General features: G+C 42.6%; 1 protein-coding gene across 2 annotated transcripts in view; it reads right to left on the bottom strand.

Annotated features, from left to right (window-relative positions):
• COG2 (component of oligomeric golgi complex 2) overlaps positions 1–16166 on the bottom strand; it is a 31272-nt gene that overhangs the window by 851 nt on the left and 14255 nt on the right. The window contains exons 8-15 of one of the 2 annotated variants that reach the window (XM_085856441.1): positions 13880–14004; positions 9981–10113; positions 9710–9849; positions 8237–8298; positions 7996–8147; positions 7598–7867; positions 6715–6790; positions 6477–6619 (exon numbers count right to left, since the gene is read on the bottom strand). In XM_085856441.1, coding sequence (XP_085712567.1) covers positions 6477–6619; positions 6715–6790; positions 7598–7867; positions 7996–8147; positions 8237–8298; positions 9710–9849; positions 9981–10113; positions 13880–14004 — 1101 coding nt within the window. The remainder of the gene's footprint in view (positions 1–6476; positions 6620–6714; positions 6791–7597; positions 7868–7995; positions 8148–8236; positions 8299–9709; positions 9850–9980; positions 10114–13879; positions 14005–16166) is intronic. The other variant, XM_085856442.1, reaches the window with a different exon arrangement.

Genomic DNA, 16166 nt, shown 5'->3' with positions numbered 1-16166 from the left:
AAAGCACAGCAATAACCAAACGGTTATCAAAAGTAAACTTTCAGATTGCAACCATCCTAAATGCCCACTTCTTGTTTTCCGTCGGGCTGATCTCTTTATTACGTATGCATGGGGGGGGGGAGGGGTCAATTTTCACCACATGTATATACATACTAGGCAGTCCCTGAGCTAAAAGTGTTGGTTGAAGGTTACATTTTTCTAAACCACAGTCGAGGTAGAGGGTAAGACCAGGAATCCATTTGGACATTGTGATTGGCTGAATCCTTCATGAATCGCACACAATTCCTCGACACGGTTTGTTCATCTTTTTCTATCTCGGCTTTTGGAAGAACTTTTGGCAATAAAATTATGAGCTCGTTCTTTGTCATACAGTTATAACAAGGAAAAGAGTGATCAGAGATTGCAGACCCTCGCCAGGACGTGGTTTGTGTGGTGTTTGTGTACTGGTGTGTTGCGTAATTAATGAGACAAAAGAAGAACTGCCACTTTATAACTGCTGGCAGTGATGACCGGATACCAAGACGTCCCGCTTTGATTGGACACCTGACCAATCCTGACCAAACCTGACCAATTGGACACCAAAGGTTGCTCCTTTGGTGAAAATTTCTTCTCAATCCAACAAGCGGTTGTGGAAAAAAAACACAATTTCTGTGCGGACGAACAGACAGACAGACAGACAGACAGAGACCCAAATGCAGTGCCCTCTCCTTCGGTGAGGGTAGCAAATCTAAATAATAAATAAATTTGTCGTATCCCTGTGATAAACAATGTAACCACCTCGCTGCGGATTAGTGGTATAATATACGTCAATACATTTTACCCCACCCGACCCCATCTTTTTACTGTTTCATTACATCTTCATCCATTCTGTGTTCTCGCTGTCCATGAGCCTCGATATAGACTGATGTTGGGAAGGAAATGGCAAGCCACCCAGTATAACTCATTAAAAACTGCTTACGGCAGCACAAAGCAGGGGGCGGGATGATCCCGTCTACCAGCATTGCATTACTAAAAGATTGAACAAAATGGGGTACGTTAAAACAGCACATTCAAACAGGATGGCAAAACCACCTGTCACCTTCAAACAGCCTACACCATTTTTAAAAAGATTACTACATGGGCTTCCCTTGAGGTTTGTGATGCAAACTGTGGTTGCCACCATGTTTACCTGCTCTGGAACTGGATGTCTCGGAGGGGGTCACACACCTCCTGAAATGCCAAATAACACGCGAACTGGAGAAACGAACACCTCTCCAGCTGCTTGACCTGCTGCCCAACCCCACAGTTCAAACCCCAAAACCCAGCTTAGGCCAAGAGACCCTAGAGCCCATCGATCTCGAGCTGCAATGCTCATCAATGCCCGGAGATGCCAGTGTTTTGTGCCTTTATTTAATTTCAGTGCACGTTTTACAACCATAATGCAATAAGCCCCAGAATCTCTCAACCTGAGCCAAATCCCAAAATTCAAACCCATGAGCAGCCCCGACCACCAAAACGGTGCCTATCCGGCATCCGCCCAACCCGCACACTCCATGACAATACAAACACCACAGCACAACAACCACCTCCAAACCACAACACAACCACCTGTGGGAACTCATCACAACCACCCATTGTTTACCACTTCATTAAAGTTGGAAGAGAGGTGAGAGGAAGGAGGGGTGGAGGAGTGAGGACAAAAAGATGGGGGGGGGGCTGGATGGATGAGATGGAGGGAGACAAGGGATCCCCAGATTTCTGCAGGGCACACACGGTCCACCATCAACCTCCTTCCGTTGAAACTACCGAAATGCAGGATCGCTGCTCACCAATACTCATTAGTTTCCCCCCCCCCCCCCCACTTGTGGAACAAATTCCACATTCTCTTCATTTTCATTCTTCTCTCCAGGTTTTTAGAACAGCTGGTCACCACCATCTCAGATCATACCCCCCTCCCCCATCCAAAACCATGATCTTTTCTACCCTCGTTCACCATGCCCAAGTTCACCTCCTTCCAGGTTTCCAGTTTTTCCTTCCACTTCTGCGATCAATAATTTTCAGCTGTATCCATCCTGTCGACCCCACCCCATGTGCCTTTGTACCTCATTCCTCCAAGCCTCACTCCATTTTGTCCCTCATTCCTGCCGTTGGTGTGCTTCTCCCAATCCCCTCTTTTTATTGTTATTTTCGTCCTGTTACATCCTGATCCGTTCTGTGTTCTAGCTCCTGTATGCAAATATATATATTTTTTAATGAGCAGACAGTGTAGACAGAGGTTTTGAGGATAAAAGTGCTGATGCTGTCTGCACCAGTTGTGTATGAGGAAGGTTAGACAGACATAGGGTCTGGCAATATCCCGGTGTTGAAATTCTGAATATCCGGCATACCAAAAAATAACTAGAACTGCCACTTTATAACTGCTGGCAGTGATGACCGGGTACCCAGACATCCCACTTTGATACATGAGACTTAAATGATAGTCGCAAAGGTTTGCATCAATAGGATAAGTGGTTCCAGAGAAAACAATATTAAATATTTTCTTGAATCCAACATGGCTGCCAAACCATGTGACCAATCAATTAGAAATTAACAAACTTGTATTCACTACTCGTAAGCAATACATATGTGAAGTTTCCTCTTGATCTGACCAGGCGTTCTGGAGGAGTTGTTTGAAGGTTTTAGGGTAAATTCAAGATGCCCACCAAACCTTGTGACCTATCAATAAGAAATTAACAAACTTGAAAAAGGACGTCATGGGGAATGTGTGTGTAAAGTTTCGCCTCAATCTGTCCAGCCGTTCTGGAGACGAAGATATATATATATATATATATATATATATATATATATATTTTTTTTCAAAACAAGATGGCTGCCGAACCAAGTGACCAATGACGTCATTTTTTTTTTCAACGGTGAATTGTTGTGGAGATGAGGCTCAATAAATTTCAGATTTTTCCTGTGCAGCGTTCTCCCCGACGAATTTTCACCGGCATACCGCTTCACTGATGACGTCATGAAAAATCACCCGTGTTCCCGATGGGGAGTTCATTAAAATGTATGAAGAATTTTTTTTTCCATTGCAGTGTTTCAGAGATACAGAGCTCCAAAGTTTATCAGTTTTTGCAAGATAGTGCCCGTACCACGTTACAAATTATCAATTGAGTATGCTATCAAAAAAGATACATACTATGGTGAAAATTTTGTGTCGATCGGACTTACCATTCCTGAGAAAATGATTTTTAAAGTGAAAGAACCCGAAAATTGCCGGCGGAAAAAGAAAAATAATAAATAAACAGAAGAAAAACAATAAGTTACCCAGTCCATTTGACTGTATATATTACCCTAATAATCCTGTATATCACCAATAAATTTAAGAAAGGTGTTTACAATGTTTAAATACCGTACATGATTTTAAAAGCTTTGATGCACTCGGCATCCCGGCTACACCTGGACCAGTGGAACGTTTGACGTCAAGACGACCAGGAAATTAGTACAGTAGGTTTTAACTTTTAAACCTCAGCATCTGAGCTCCGGACAAGCAATCGCGTTGTTCTTTGCCCTCATGGATGATTTTTAAAGCAATTGCCAATTGGTTATTTTTATGAATCAGGTGTGTTTTAGAAGGCCCGTGCCGATTACCGACATGGTGTTCCGCAATAGTCATACCAGTACGGCGATCCATGATAGTCACATCGACACGGCGATTGATCCGCGATAGTGATGGACACCGGCCTGTGCCAGGTACCAACCAGTACTGATCTCACTTTGAAACAAAATCATTTTTCATACAAGTTTAAGTTGGAAGTTCTCATCATGGGGGGGGGGAGCCCCATGTGAGAATACTTTGAAACATTACCATGTGTCAACGATGAGTACGTCATACATGAATACGAAATGGACCGTTGTGTATTTTTGGAACCTGCGTCAAAAATTTTAAGCATTTAATTTTTTTTTTTTTTTTTTAACCAGTATATCCCGATATCCATCCATCCGTCGGGACCATACTCTGTACAGAGCGTCAGTGCTGCCAAAGCAGTCTCCTGGGCTATTGGGCACAATCCTGGACGGGTCACCACTCCGACGCAGGATACTCGAATGAGCCCACCGGTATATCTGTGCGAGAAAAATAAATAAATACGAACAGAGACTTGCCACAAATATCTTCATTTTGGCAGCGGAGCGCTAATAAAGCTTGTTTTGATGCATTTTTGTCTTACACCAGAAGTCCTAAATGAAGAAGAAGAATTATATTTAGTTCTTAGTAAAACATATTGGTGGTTATCCAAAAGGGCCATTCTCAAGATATTGACACTTCAGTTTTGAGATTCAGAACATGAGTAAACATTACGTTTTCTTTGCAAAAATAACATCAGAAAAGAGTGGGGAAGGGCGAGGAGGGGGAAGGGAGGGAGAGGAGGAGGGGGGAGGGAGAGGAGGAGGGGGAGGGAGAGAGTGAGGAATATTCAGCCGAGGCCGAACGATGCAAAGTCAAAGCAGTTTGTTCGTGCTTCGTGAAACTGCAACCCATGCCGACAGAAAAAAGGATTTTTTGGAACAACGGCCACATTTTCCATCCAATAATCATGTAACTTTGTCTGAAGTTCTTACCTAGCTAGCTAGTTCTTACCATTTCACACATTTCTTATTTAGTCAACTTGGTTGTGGGATGGCTCTGAAGACCATACAATACAAGATGATGAGCCTTTCCTTTGTGTTGGGAAAGCAATTGCACATAGTACACTGCACAAGTACATCTACATTTGCCATTAGGCTTGGACGAAAGAATCGATCCGCTGGTTAGAATCGATTCCCTTCATTGGAACGAAGAATTGAACCCTAAATTCGAGAGCCGATTACCCGCCTGTAACGGTTCCAATTCTCCAGAATCCATTCCTACTCTGCCTTCTCTCACTTCGTCCATCGAGAATCCTTTCGTTGGTTCAGAAAATTACATCAAAAGCTTCTCCTGCCATTCTTTACGAAACAGACAAAGACTACTACTTTTTTCTGCATGTAGTTTGTTCAAGTTGTGAAGGAAATGAGCAGACACATACTCAGTACTCACGAACTGTGTGCATGCGTGTTCAGCCCCTCCTTTCGGGATCCGACAAGACAACATTAGGCTGTTATGAAATCCCAAAAATCTTCATGTTTCTTAACAGCAAAGACATCGTGGCATATTTATTAACTGCAAATAAAAAAATTAATAATAACAAAAGAAAATCAAGAGCAATCGAGGAGTGGTCTTGTTGCTCAATACGCCGCCCGGGTAAACTGGGTTCACATTTTTTATCCAAACGAATTTTTTTTTTTTCACAATTTTCCTGAAGGTTTTGATTAATTTGAAGAAACTTTATTATTTGGCATGATTTATATAACATATAAAATGATATCCTGGTGTTGGGTTAACGGTTATGGTGGCTGGCTTAAGATCTTAGAGCCTGGAGTTCAAGCCCGTCATGCCGTTACATCAACAACAGGCGGGTCGACTCAGCCTGTCATCCTTCTGAGGTCGGTGAAATGAGTACCAGCGTGCTGGTAACGGGGGCATTGCATCAGCGGAACAGCCGTGACCCCAGCAAATGACGCAGCAAAGCAGAACGGCGCTGGCCTGACCTGAACCTGACCTGAACCAAGCAGCCAAAGGCTGCATACAAATAAATAAAATATAAAATGATCGGCAATATACCAATCATTTTATATCATATAAATCACGCCATTGATTTTCTTTACTCATTAAACATAAATTTTACAATTAAATTATTTCTCTTTATTCTCTCCACCACCGAAGATGGACGGAGGTTATGGTTTCACCCCTGTTTGTCTGTGTGCAGGATATCTAAAAGAAAAGACTTAAAGACAGGTTCTGACGAAACGAGTTGAGAAGGTAAGGTGTGTGACAAGGCCGAATTGATGAGATTTTGGTGAAGAATAGAAAGAAGTAGATTTCCTTTCGGAATCGAGGCAGCAGTTCAGCACCGGTATATAAATTTAAAGAACTGCCCAAGCCCACTTGCGACGAGAGATGATTTGAGCCCAAATTTTCAATCCTGAACCAAAAACATTATAAAAATAAAAATAAAAACACAGCAAAAGGTAGGAATCCCGAATCAATTTCCCAGGAATTTACAGGGGGGGGAAAAATAATAATAATTTTTAAAAAACACTAGCTTGGGTTTTTCTCAGCTCAAACTCGAGAAAATTAATCTTGCACCATCTCTAAAATCTCTATCATTCGTGGTGTGTCAGTGTTGTGGCACAATAGACAACAAAGAAGATGATGAGCACCAAAATATTATCCCGAACTTTGTGTGGACCGGAACTTTCAGTAGAGTCCTTTTTCGTCTCATTCGCACAAGGGTCTCGGCCAACGTTCCACAACCTGGTCAAGGAGGGCTGTGGACGCCTATTACTCGTTAAAATTATCACAACTTACTATAGTTGGAGAAAGTGAACAACAATGAAACCTCAGTGAGTGAATAGCATGAAATTCTCACCTTATTGGTGCGGCGATACAACCGTGGTACATCTTGGGCACTGCGCAGACAAACGCAGCATGCGTGAGCCAGCTCTTCGGTTACACGTTGTACATATCGTGGAACGATGGCCAACAGGCCATTCAGGCTGTCCTGCAAGGCCCCTGACAAAATAACCAACAGCAATGCTAATAAACCACAAAATGTGCTCTCTTGGAACACCGCATTCTGAAGGAAATACATGTCCAAGGCAACTCACCTGCCAGGAGATCATGCTTGAAAAATCCAAGATCCTCCACGCGAGGTCTCACAACTGTTGTCAAAAGATCTTCAAGCTAAGAGCAGACGGTGGACAAAGCAAACCGAACAATCAGAGTTACTCAAACTGTGATGCACATGGGATTATCATTTATAATCACTCAATTATTTTACAACAACATCTCTTGTAGCTCATTAAACCATCAATCTTCAATTTTTTACAACCACACTCCTCTCCTAATATTACAACACATCCATTTGCTTCAATTGCTTCAGTTTCATTTCCCCCTTGATGGTAATTTTATTCCTCCTTTGGGGAATGTTTCTCCTCCACCTCCTTAAGAGTGTTCACACCATGTGCAGGTAAGTCTCTGTCCTCACCTTGACTCGATGGTCCTCCAATATATGTATTATATATATATATATATAGTACATAATTTTTATTCATCGTCGAGGCTTGTGGAAGAAGTAGAATGTGATTATCAAGATAATGGAGTTCCTGCATCAGTGGATGTGTGACGTTCTCAAGTCAAAGAAACCATGTTGGGGACAACGCCATTCGAGCATTGTTTGTAGCTTATTGGACCGAGGGGTGTTTAGGAAACTTCTGCTTATCAGACACAACAGTCACAGATCCCATGCATATTTTAGATTTTTACATTTTTTCTCAATATAAATGTATAATTATAATATTTTATTTATGTATACTTACTATTATACTTTTCCTTGGCATTTATTGAATGATTGTGAGTATCTCGTCGGTTCAACCTTTTGAACACCCCCCACATATGAACCCTGACCTTTACGCAAAGCCATTCCTCCAAGCAGCCCACATCCAACGTCCCCAGGTTTTTATATACCCACAAAGCATTGCAGATACTCACCTTGTCCTGTAGTGTATCTGCATCAGCCAGGACTGCAATGAGTTGATCTGGTGAGGGCACACAACCAGAAGTCGCGAAAGCATCATGGTTGGTAGAATCCTCGTTCTTCAAGTTTGAAACGGTCAAAGAATGCTTAAGTGCCGCGGTAGTTCCTGCCGGTGCCATTGCTGTGGTATTGAGGTTTGCTAGATTCGGATTTGAGCGAGATAGTTGAAGGCTTGCATTCTGGTCTTTGGCAGCAGGCACTTCACTTATTTTTAACTCTAAAACCTGTCGCAGAACAAATGGGTCAGATCAATCCCAGTTTGCAAAATGATATCATGGTATATTTAAAAAAAAAAAAAATCTATATATATATATATATATATATATATATATGTATTAGTAAACATACAAACCTCATTCATCCAGCAGATATAGCGGCCCAAGAACTCAAGAACGACATTCCAGAAGCGGTGGGCAAGGGCTGGAAGGTACACAGGTTCAGCCCAACACTGTTCCATGCTCACCCAGAGTGTGTGTGTCACCAACAGTCTGAACACACTTCCATCTGCACAATAGACAGTTCATCCACATACTCAAACAAAGCCCAATAGCTCCTGCAGCAGGTGTACAAGTTCCAAGGGAAAGGAGTCTCACCAGGTGCTACCTGAAGTTCTTCCATCATTACAGTCTCCACTCTTCCAGAAAACTCCTTTAACCTTCAACAAAGAAGACACAGGAGATTAAAAAAAAAATAAAACCAATGTCACCCGCAGGCTGACCCGTATCTTGCCAAAAGGTGACCATGTGTGAGTTCTTTAAGGTCACACTAAGGTGAACAGAGCTGCTATCCACCAGGAGCGACTCCTTGAGGAATATCTGCCTACGAGAGATTCCGATGAGAATCGTTCTGCAGAGTAACCATGAAAAATATGTGTTTGCCTCATAACGTCACCAAATGATGTCATAATGTCTCAAGCTTGACATATCTAGAAAGCACTCATCGAGGTGTTCAATTTGAGGTGCTACACAATATGGTTCCGAAAACTTGAAAATTTGACCTTGGGGTCAAATATGTTTGACCTCAGGTGCTAACCATGAAGGTCAAGGCCAATCGCCACCAAAAACTAATCAGCTGAGCGCCAGACCATGAACTATATTCCCATGAAGTTTGAAGGCGATCCGATCAAAATTACTCAAAAAATAAGGGTTTCGTCGACTCCCCTGATTTGCGACAAAGTGACCTTGACCTTTGACCTTGACCTTCAAAATTTTATGCGCTGAAAGGGACCTTTATAGGCCTCTGATATGCGAAGTTACAAAAATTTCCAATGATAACTGTGCTCTGCAGAGTGATTTATACGTGATTACAGACCAAAAAACAAAACAAAACAAAAAAAAAAAACATATGAAGGTCAAGGCCAATCGCCACCAAAAATTAATCAGCTGAGCGCCAGACCATGAACTATATTCCCATGAAGTTTGAAGACGATCTGATCAAAATTACTCAAAAAATAAGGGTTTCGTCGACTCCCCTGATTTGCAACAAAGTGACCTTGACCTTTGACCTTGACCTTCAAAATTTTATGCGCTGAAAGGGACCTCTATAGGCCTCTGATATGCGAAGTTACAAAAATTTCCAATGATAACTGTGCTCTGCAGAGTGATTTATACGTGATCACAGACCAAAAAAAATAAATAAATAAAAACATATGAAGGTCAAGGCCAATCGCCACCAAAAATTAATCAGCTGAGCGCCAGACCATGAACTATATTCCCATGAAGTTTGAAGACGATCTGATCAAAATTACTCAAAAAATAAGGGTTTCGTCGACTCCCCTGATTTGTGACAAAGTGACCTTGACCTTTGACCTTCAAAATTTTGTGCACTGAAAGGGACCTCCATTGGCATCTGATATGCGAAGTTACAAAAATTTCCAATGATAACTGTGCTCTGCAGAATTTTTTATACGTGATTACAGACAAACAAACAAAAAAAATAAAAATAAAAAACATACAAGCTGACGAAACATATCTTGCAAAAACTTCGTTTTGGCAAGATAATAAAGGGAAAAAAGATCACCGGTTGATGAAAACACAAACAGCAGAATCGGTGTATTTGCAATTTACCGGATCTGGAAGTAGACTGGAAGGCTCCACTTGTTGTGGAAGTTCTCGTAAGCAGGATGGCGGCGGAGACGCTTAACACTCGCCTGCGAGCTGCATTGCTTCTCAAAATTGCTCAAGAACTCAAAGCTTATGGAATATCGCTGTTGAAGAGAAGTAATAAAAACAGTCTCAAACGGCGTTTACACCACAAGAAAACCTCTCACAAGGCAAGCAAACAGCTTGCTGATGCAAGCAGTCTGGTGATGGAGTGACAGTGGCCAAAGCAACACACCTCGTGGAAGAGATCTGGATTGCCGGGATTGAAGAGGAACGACAACCGAAGCTCCAAAGCTCGGACAATCTCGGGCCAAACAGAATTTACTGTGAATTCGAAGCCAGGCACAACCTCGGTTCTCTCCTCGCTGCTGAAAGGGTCAGATGAAGAACGGTTCAACTCGAGTAATCAAATGCTTTACTACCACATAGCCCACCCCCAACCACCATAACAACACCCTCAAGCAAAACCAATCAAGCGGATATACTGTATTAAACGTTTGGATCACATTAAATTTTAGTCTCATCCAAAACTGAAGGTAAACTAGACTGGCACTCGGTAGAGTGCGTACCTCCACCAGGCGGAACGGTTTCTGTTTTGTTTCTCACCGATAGGCCTGATATGCATCCGGACCTGAACCAAACTCGAATCCGCCTGTTCTTGTCACCTACCCAACTCGTCCACAACATTTTGAGCTTTCATGCTACACTGTATAGCGTGTCCCAAAAAATATACAACTTTTAAAATGCTTCGTTTGATCCTAAAAAAGCAGTAATTTTGTCACTAATGCTTCATTTCTTGTTGCAGAGACCCTGAAGTTTATTTTGATACCAAGCAAGCGCCAGAAAAATGCCAAGACTGACCGTACAACAACGGACGAAAATTGTTGAACTTTGGCACCAGACGAAAAGTGTCATACAGGTGCAAAGTCTTTACTCAGACATTTCTGTATCCACTTGAGCCACGCACCAAACTTTCGGACAATAAAGTGCACCATCGCAAAGTTTACCAATGTGGGAACCATCTGTGACCTTCACAAGGATCATAGTGGTCGGAAGAGGACAGGTTGTAGTGAAGAAAATGTGGAAATGGTGACACAGGCGGTCGTTCAGTCCAAAAAAAAAAAAAAATCGATTCGACGACTTTCTGCCAAGACAAACATTCATAAGAGCACCGTTCAGAGGATCCTTCGCCAAGACATTCATGCCTTTCCATACAAAATTCAAACGGAAACGGTGCTTACTGATCAACAGAAACGCAAACGACTAGACTTTGCAAATTGGTTCTCAGGAAAGTTGGAGGAAGATGCAGACTTCCTCAAAAAACTTCACATGACGGACGAATGCCATGCCCACTTGTCCGGGGAGGTAAACAAGCAAAGCTTTCGGTACTGGGGAACTGAAAATCCTGGTAATGCATCAACTGAACTGGTGCCTCGATCTGTTCTCAAAGTCACCATGTGGGTGGCGGTTGGTTGGTATGGGATAATTGTTCCATACTTCTTTGAAGATGACCAGGGATGCACTTGCACGGTAAACCAGAGGAACTGTCACGAAATGATTCAGGAATTCTATCTGCCTGAGCTACGTACTCAGGCCCGTAGGAGAAACAACCTGATCCAGATGAGAACCCAGTGGTTCTAGCAGGATGGGGCACCGCCCCATACAGCCAGGGAAACAAGGCGTTTTCTCAACCAACATTTTGAGGGCCGCTTTATCTCTCTCTACGAAGACGTTGAGTGGCCACCATATTCCCCTGACCTTACTCCTCCAGACTTCTTCTTGTGGGGGTATCTCAAGGACAGGATCTATGGAAACCCTAGGCCTCAGACTCTTGATCAGCTGAAGGAAAACATCCACCGAGAAATCCAGAACATTTCTCAGGAAACGTTTCCCAAAGTGATGGAGAACATGACAACGTGTTTGCAGGCAGTGATCGGACAACGTGGAGCCAACGTCGAACATGTGGTCGAAAAGAAAACTATGAATCTACACAAAAATTTAAATTTTGGTGGTAATTTTGACATTGGTACAATAAACTTCAACCTTTCAGCTTTCTATCCAGCCATATATCTTATTTTTTAAATACATGTTATGACCATCCTCTTTGCAGATGAAAAGTTGTATATTTTTTGGGACACCCTGCATATTGGTTTTGGTCCTATCTCTCAATGGTGAAGAATTACTTTAAAAATAATAAGTTCCAGGATCGGATCCGGATCCGGATCTTCACCAAAGTCTGATCAGTTCGTTCTTGTCACACATCCAACTTGTCCATCAAGTTTTGTCTGAATCCGTCCACAACTTTTAAAGATAGCTTGCTCACAGACAGACAAAGAAACGGAGGGGCGGGGGGGGAACATAACCTCCATCCACCTTTGGTGGCAGAAGTAAGAACCAGACAAGAACCCACACTCCTGCCATGGATGTGGTTCCATTCCAAATGGTTATAAAAGTGAACGAGTAGAAGGCTGAATTAAAAGGAAGAAAGATTGATTTCCAGTCACCCGACTGGCCCCACATTTCGAACACACCCAGTATTTATTCCCGATCACCAATTTTAGTAGCTTCCGTGCGATTCCCGCCACTCACATCACCCTCAGAATCCTCCGGGTTATTGTGGGAACTTTCACATCGACACGGCGGGCCAAACATCATGTCACCATTAATCCGTGTTAATTGTTGCGGCGCTAATAGTGACAGCCAACGTCGATTTATCAGAGTAAAGGGATCAGAAATTTTGCTCGGTGTTCATTTAAAATGACCGTCAAATCATCTTTATGACAAGCACTGCTAACGATCAACAGAGGCTGCAGGTTTGCGAGAACAATTGAGTCAGAAAGATTGCAAGAGTGAAGAGGGTGGATATAGGAGGAGGATTGATGAACTGAGGGAGGAGATTGGTGTGCAGATGAGCTCGACGGGGCAGATTGGTAAGGTGGTGCGGATGGGGGAAGAGAGAATGGCAAAGAGAGCGGATAGGTTGAGGGAGCAAGGTAGGTGGAAGAGGGTTAGACCCTAGTTGAGATGGGAGGGTTGTGTGAAGAGGGACATCGATACGGTGGATGGTTGGAGAGTGGAGAGAGTTGGCCGAGGACATGAGTGGAGGAGTATTGTGGTAAAGGCAGGGCAGAATATTGGAACCATTGGACCTCAACCATTATAAAAGGAAGAGGAAGAACAAAATTCCCCACAACTACCTACATGCGTTCTCAACGGTCAGATATGACATGGAGAATTGATACATGTTGTCATAAACACTTTATCACCCGGCCTCATGCAAATGGAAGCTCAAATGCTCAACACAGTGTTACAACCTCACCACAAATACCTTAACTCACCTTAAAAGCAAAGGTGGTAGATATTTGCACCATCGAAGATCGATGGACGTAGGTTACTGTTTTCACCCGTCTGTTTGTTTGTTTGTTTGTGAACAGCATTACGGAAAAACTCCTGGACGGATTTCGACGAAACTTGGTGGGGGGATTAGGTATGGTCCAAGGATCATGCCATTAGATTTTGGACTTGGTCCAAAGTCCAATATGGCCGCTATGGCGGCCATTTTGAAAAAATATTTGAATTTTTGTTTTTGCATTTCTACATGTTTTAAGTGATTTCGAACCCCCCCCCAAAATTGTTAGAGAAAAAAAAAATTTTTGCAACTTTTTTTTTCAACAAAATTTCGAATTTTTTTTTTTTGCATTTCTACATGTTATAAGTGATTTCCAACAAAAAAAAAACATGCCGAAATTATAATTGCGGCTGATTTTGGAACTTCAGGTGGATATACCCACGTAAAATCATTTTCTGTTTCAAGGAATCTAGTTATGACGAATGAATTGAGTATGTAAAAGTAAAAGGGAAAGTTGCAAACTATAACTCTGTGAGCACTGTTGACATCAAATTGAATGAATAGGATATCAGGTTCACTTGAGTGACCTAGCAGTATTGGCGGCGGTGGTTTTGCACTCTACCGAGTGCTCACCCTCTAGTTGATAAGTGGAGTTCGGTTCAAACAATGATAAAGGTTGCTGATCACGTAGAGCACCAACAACATCAGTCATTCCTCTCATTTACCACTGCACGTTTCATTGGCACATCATCCAGAGCGTCGTTCGGGTGCAACCCGATGCATACCTGGTGCCTTTACCCACAGTGATCTCCTTCAGAAGGTGACAGTGATGTGGTATGAACTCGAGGAGCTTGTTGTACATCCCACGGAGGCCCAGTGTGTGACGTTGCAAGAACTCCTCCGTTATTACCTGTTTCAAACACAATCTTGAAGCACCAAGTCCATGTTTTCATCTGAAACTTTATAAGCCTGAAAAATGCCTTCCTCAAACTTTTTGTTTGCTTGTTTCTACACTCAAAAAACGATGCCCCACATATATCCTGGCAAAGATTTCAATGTTATCTAGTCGGGCAATAACAAGGCCAAACTGCCATCACGATACAATAGAGTATGTGTTATAGAAAGCAAGCGTCAGTGGACCAATCAGGTAATCTTACTTGCAAATCCTTGTGGTCTATCCATGTAAAGTAAATGTAGTTCTCCAGCACGTTACCTTTTCAAGCGAATGTTTCAACAGCAACTTCATGGAGAAGATTTAAATTTTTTTTTAAAAGACAGCAGAGGGAAAGACCATGGCGAACTTTGATGCTGTCCCCGATTACCAATTGTACTGGCCACTCTGCAGTCAAAGTGACCAAGGACAGAATAGGCCACTTGGACGACTGGATGAGGATGTGATCGTGTGACAAGTCAACATCGGACGACGTTGATTTCGAGCTTACTTTGGGTAACGCAATCTCCTTGTACAAAATATGTTTTGATCGGGCAATGGGATATCCCGTTTCTGCCACGGCAGTGAATTTCGTTATGGAGTGATTAAAGGACAGAGCATTATCTCAGGGACAAGCCTGGCGTTGGCTTCGTGGTTAGGGTGGTGGCTTGGGATCCTGGAGTCCTGAGTTTGAGCCCCATTGGCTGCTGAATTAACACCAGGAGGTTGACTCAGCCTGTCATCCTTCTGAGGTCGGCAAAACGAGCACCATTGTACTGCTAAATAGGGGCACTGCATCAACAGCATAGCCGTGCCCCTAACTAATGAGGCAACCAGTAGCCAAAAAAGGCTGTACACGAAAGCATCTCAGGGATAGGTTTAGCTGCAGAATGTAGATGATACATTTTTGGTTGTGCAACAGGATATGGCTTAACCACTTGATCAACCACACAAGATAAGATACCTGATGCAGTGCTCCCATTTTCAAGTAAGCTGGTACTCATTTTACCAACCTCAGAAGGATGACAGGCTGATTCAACCCACCTGGTGTTATTTAATGGAAAGAACAAGGGCTCAAAATCAAGATCCTAACATCCTAAGATCCAAAGGCAGCCACCTTTATGTAAAGCCAACATCAGGCTTGCCATTCCTATTAGTAACGTGTTCATTGGCACCCTAATTGTTCATTGGCTACATCAGTTCGACCGTAAACCCACAAACAGATAGACTGTTGGATTTTTTGACATTGTGCCCCTTCTCACACACGACAGGAGTGGCCACCACACTGTCATCCTGGCCTTGGTCTTTTTGTTCAAGCTATAGAACTGATCATCAAGAGATACAAGATGTATGCAGATCATGTTGGCAGCTACATAGCTGCGAACAGACATTTCCACCTAACTTGAGACACTTGACAACACCTGTGGAAAAATGAAAAGAATGCATTGGCTACATCTTGTGCAATGTCTATACCAGGCATTAAATTTGAACTTTGCCTTTTTCAGCAATTGTGCTGAATGGTGGCGCTTTCATTTTGGGTCATTTTACCTCAATTCGCCCAAGGGTTGTAACCCGACCCCCTCAGATTTGGCTAATTTTTTGCAAGTATGTTACATATGATAGTCTATGTTCACATACAAAATTTTAGCTAAATCGGACTAGGGGTTGACGAGATATGACCTTTGACTTATGTCGCGTTTCCACCAAAATTCAAATCCTCATATCTCAGCAACCCCTTGCCCGATCTGGATTATTTTGGTGTCGTTGGAAAGGTAATTGTCCATACAATGCAAATCCAGCATTGGTTCGATCTAGTTAAGTTAGGGGTGGATGATTTTTGACCTGACATTTGACCTTGTCCTTGACCTTGAAGACCTTGTGACCTTGACCTGGCCTTGCATGAAAATGATAGTTGATACTGTCTACTATAACATATTGTTACAGCTGTGGAAATTCGCAGAACACCATAAAGGTTCCTGAGATCAGTTATCCCGGTGAGTGAGTGTTCAGATAGGTTTCCCCACCGTTGTGTCGAGGGATTTCTTCGTGCTCACCGGACTGCGACCCTTTGAGATAGTGTTTTTCTTTCTCCATCGTTATTTTGGACCGACAGAGCATGCTACCACCCCTTCTGCGTTGAA

The sequence above is a fragment of the Eptatretus burgeri genome, chromosome 15 (assembly GCF_056783735.1).
Source record: "Eptatretus burgeri isolate ZD-2024b chromosome 15, Ebu_testis_v1, whole genome shotgun sequence".
Lineage (NCBI taxonomy): Eukaryota > Metazoa > Chordata > Myxini > Myxiniformes > Myxinidae > Eptatretus > Eptatretus burgeri.
The sequence above is the reverse complement of the archived record's forward strand: the minus strand, read 5'-3'. Positions and strand labels throughout refer to the sequence as shown.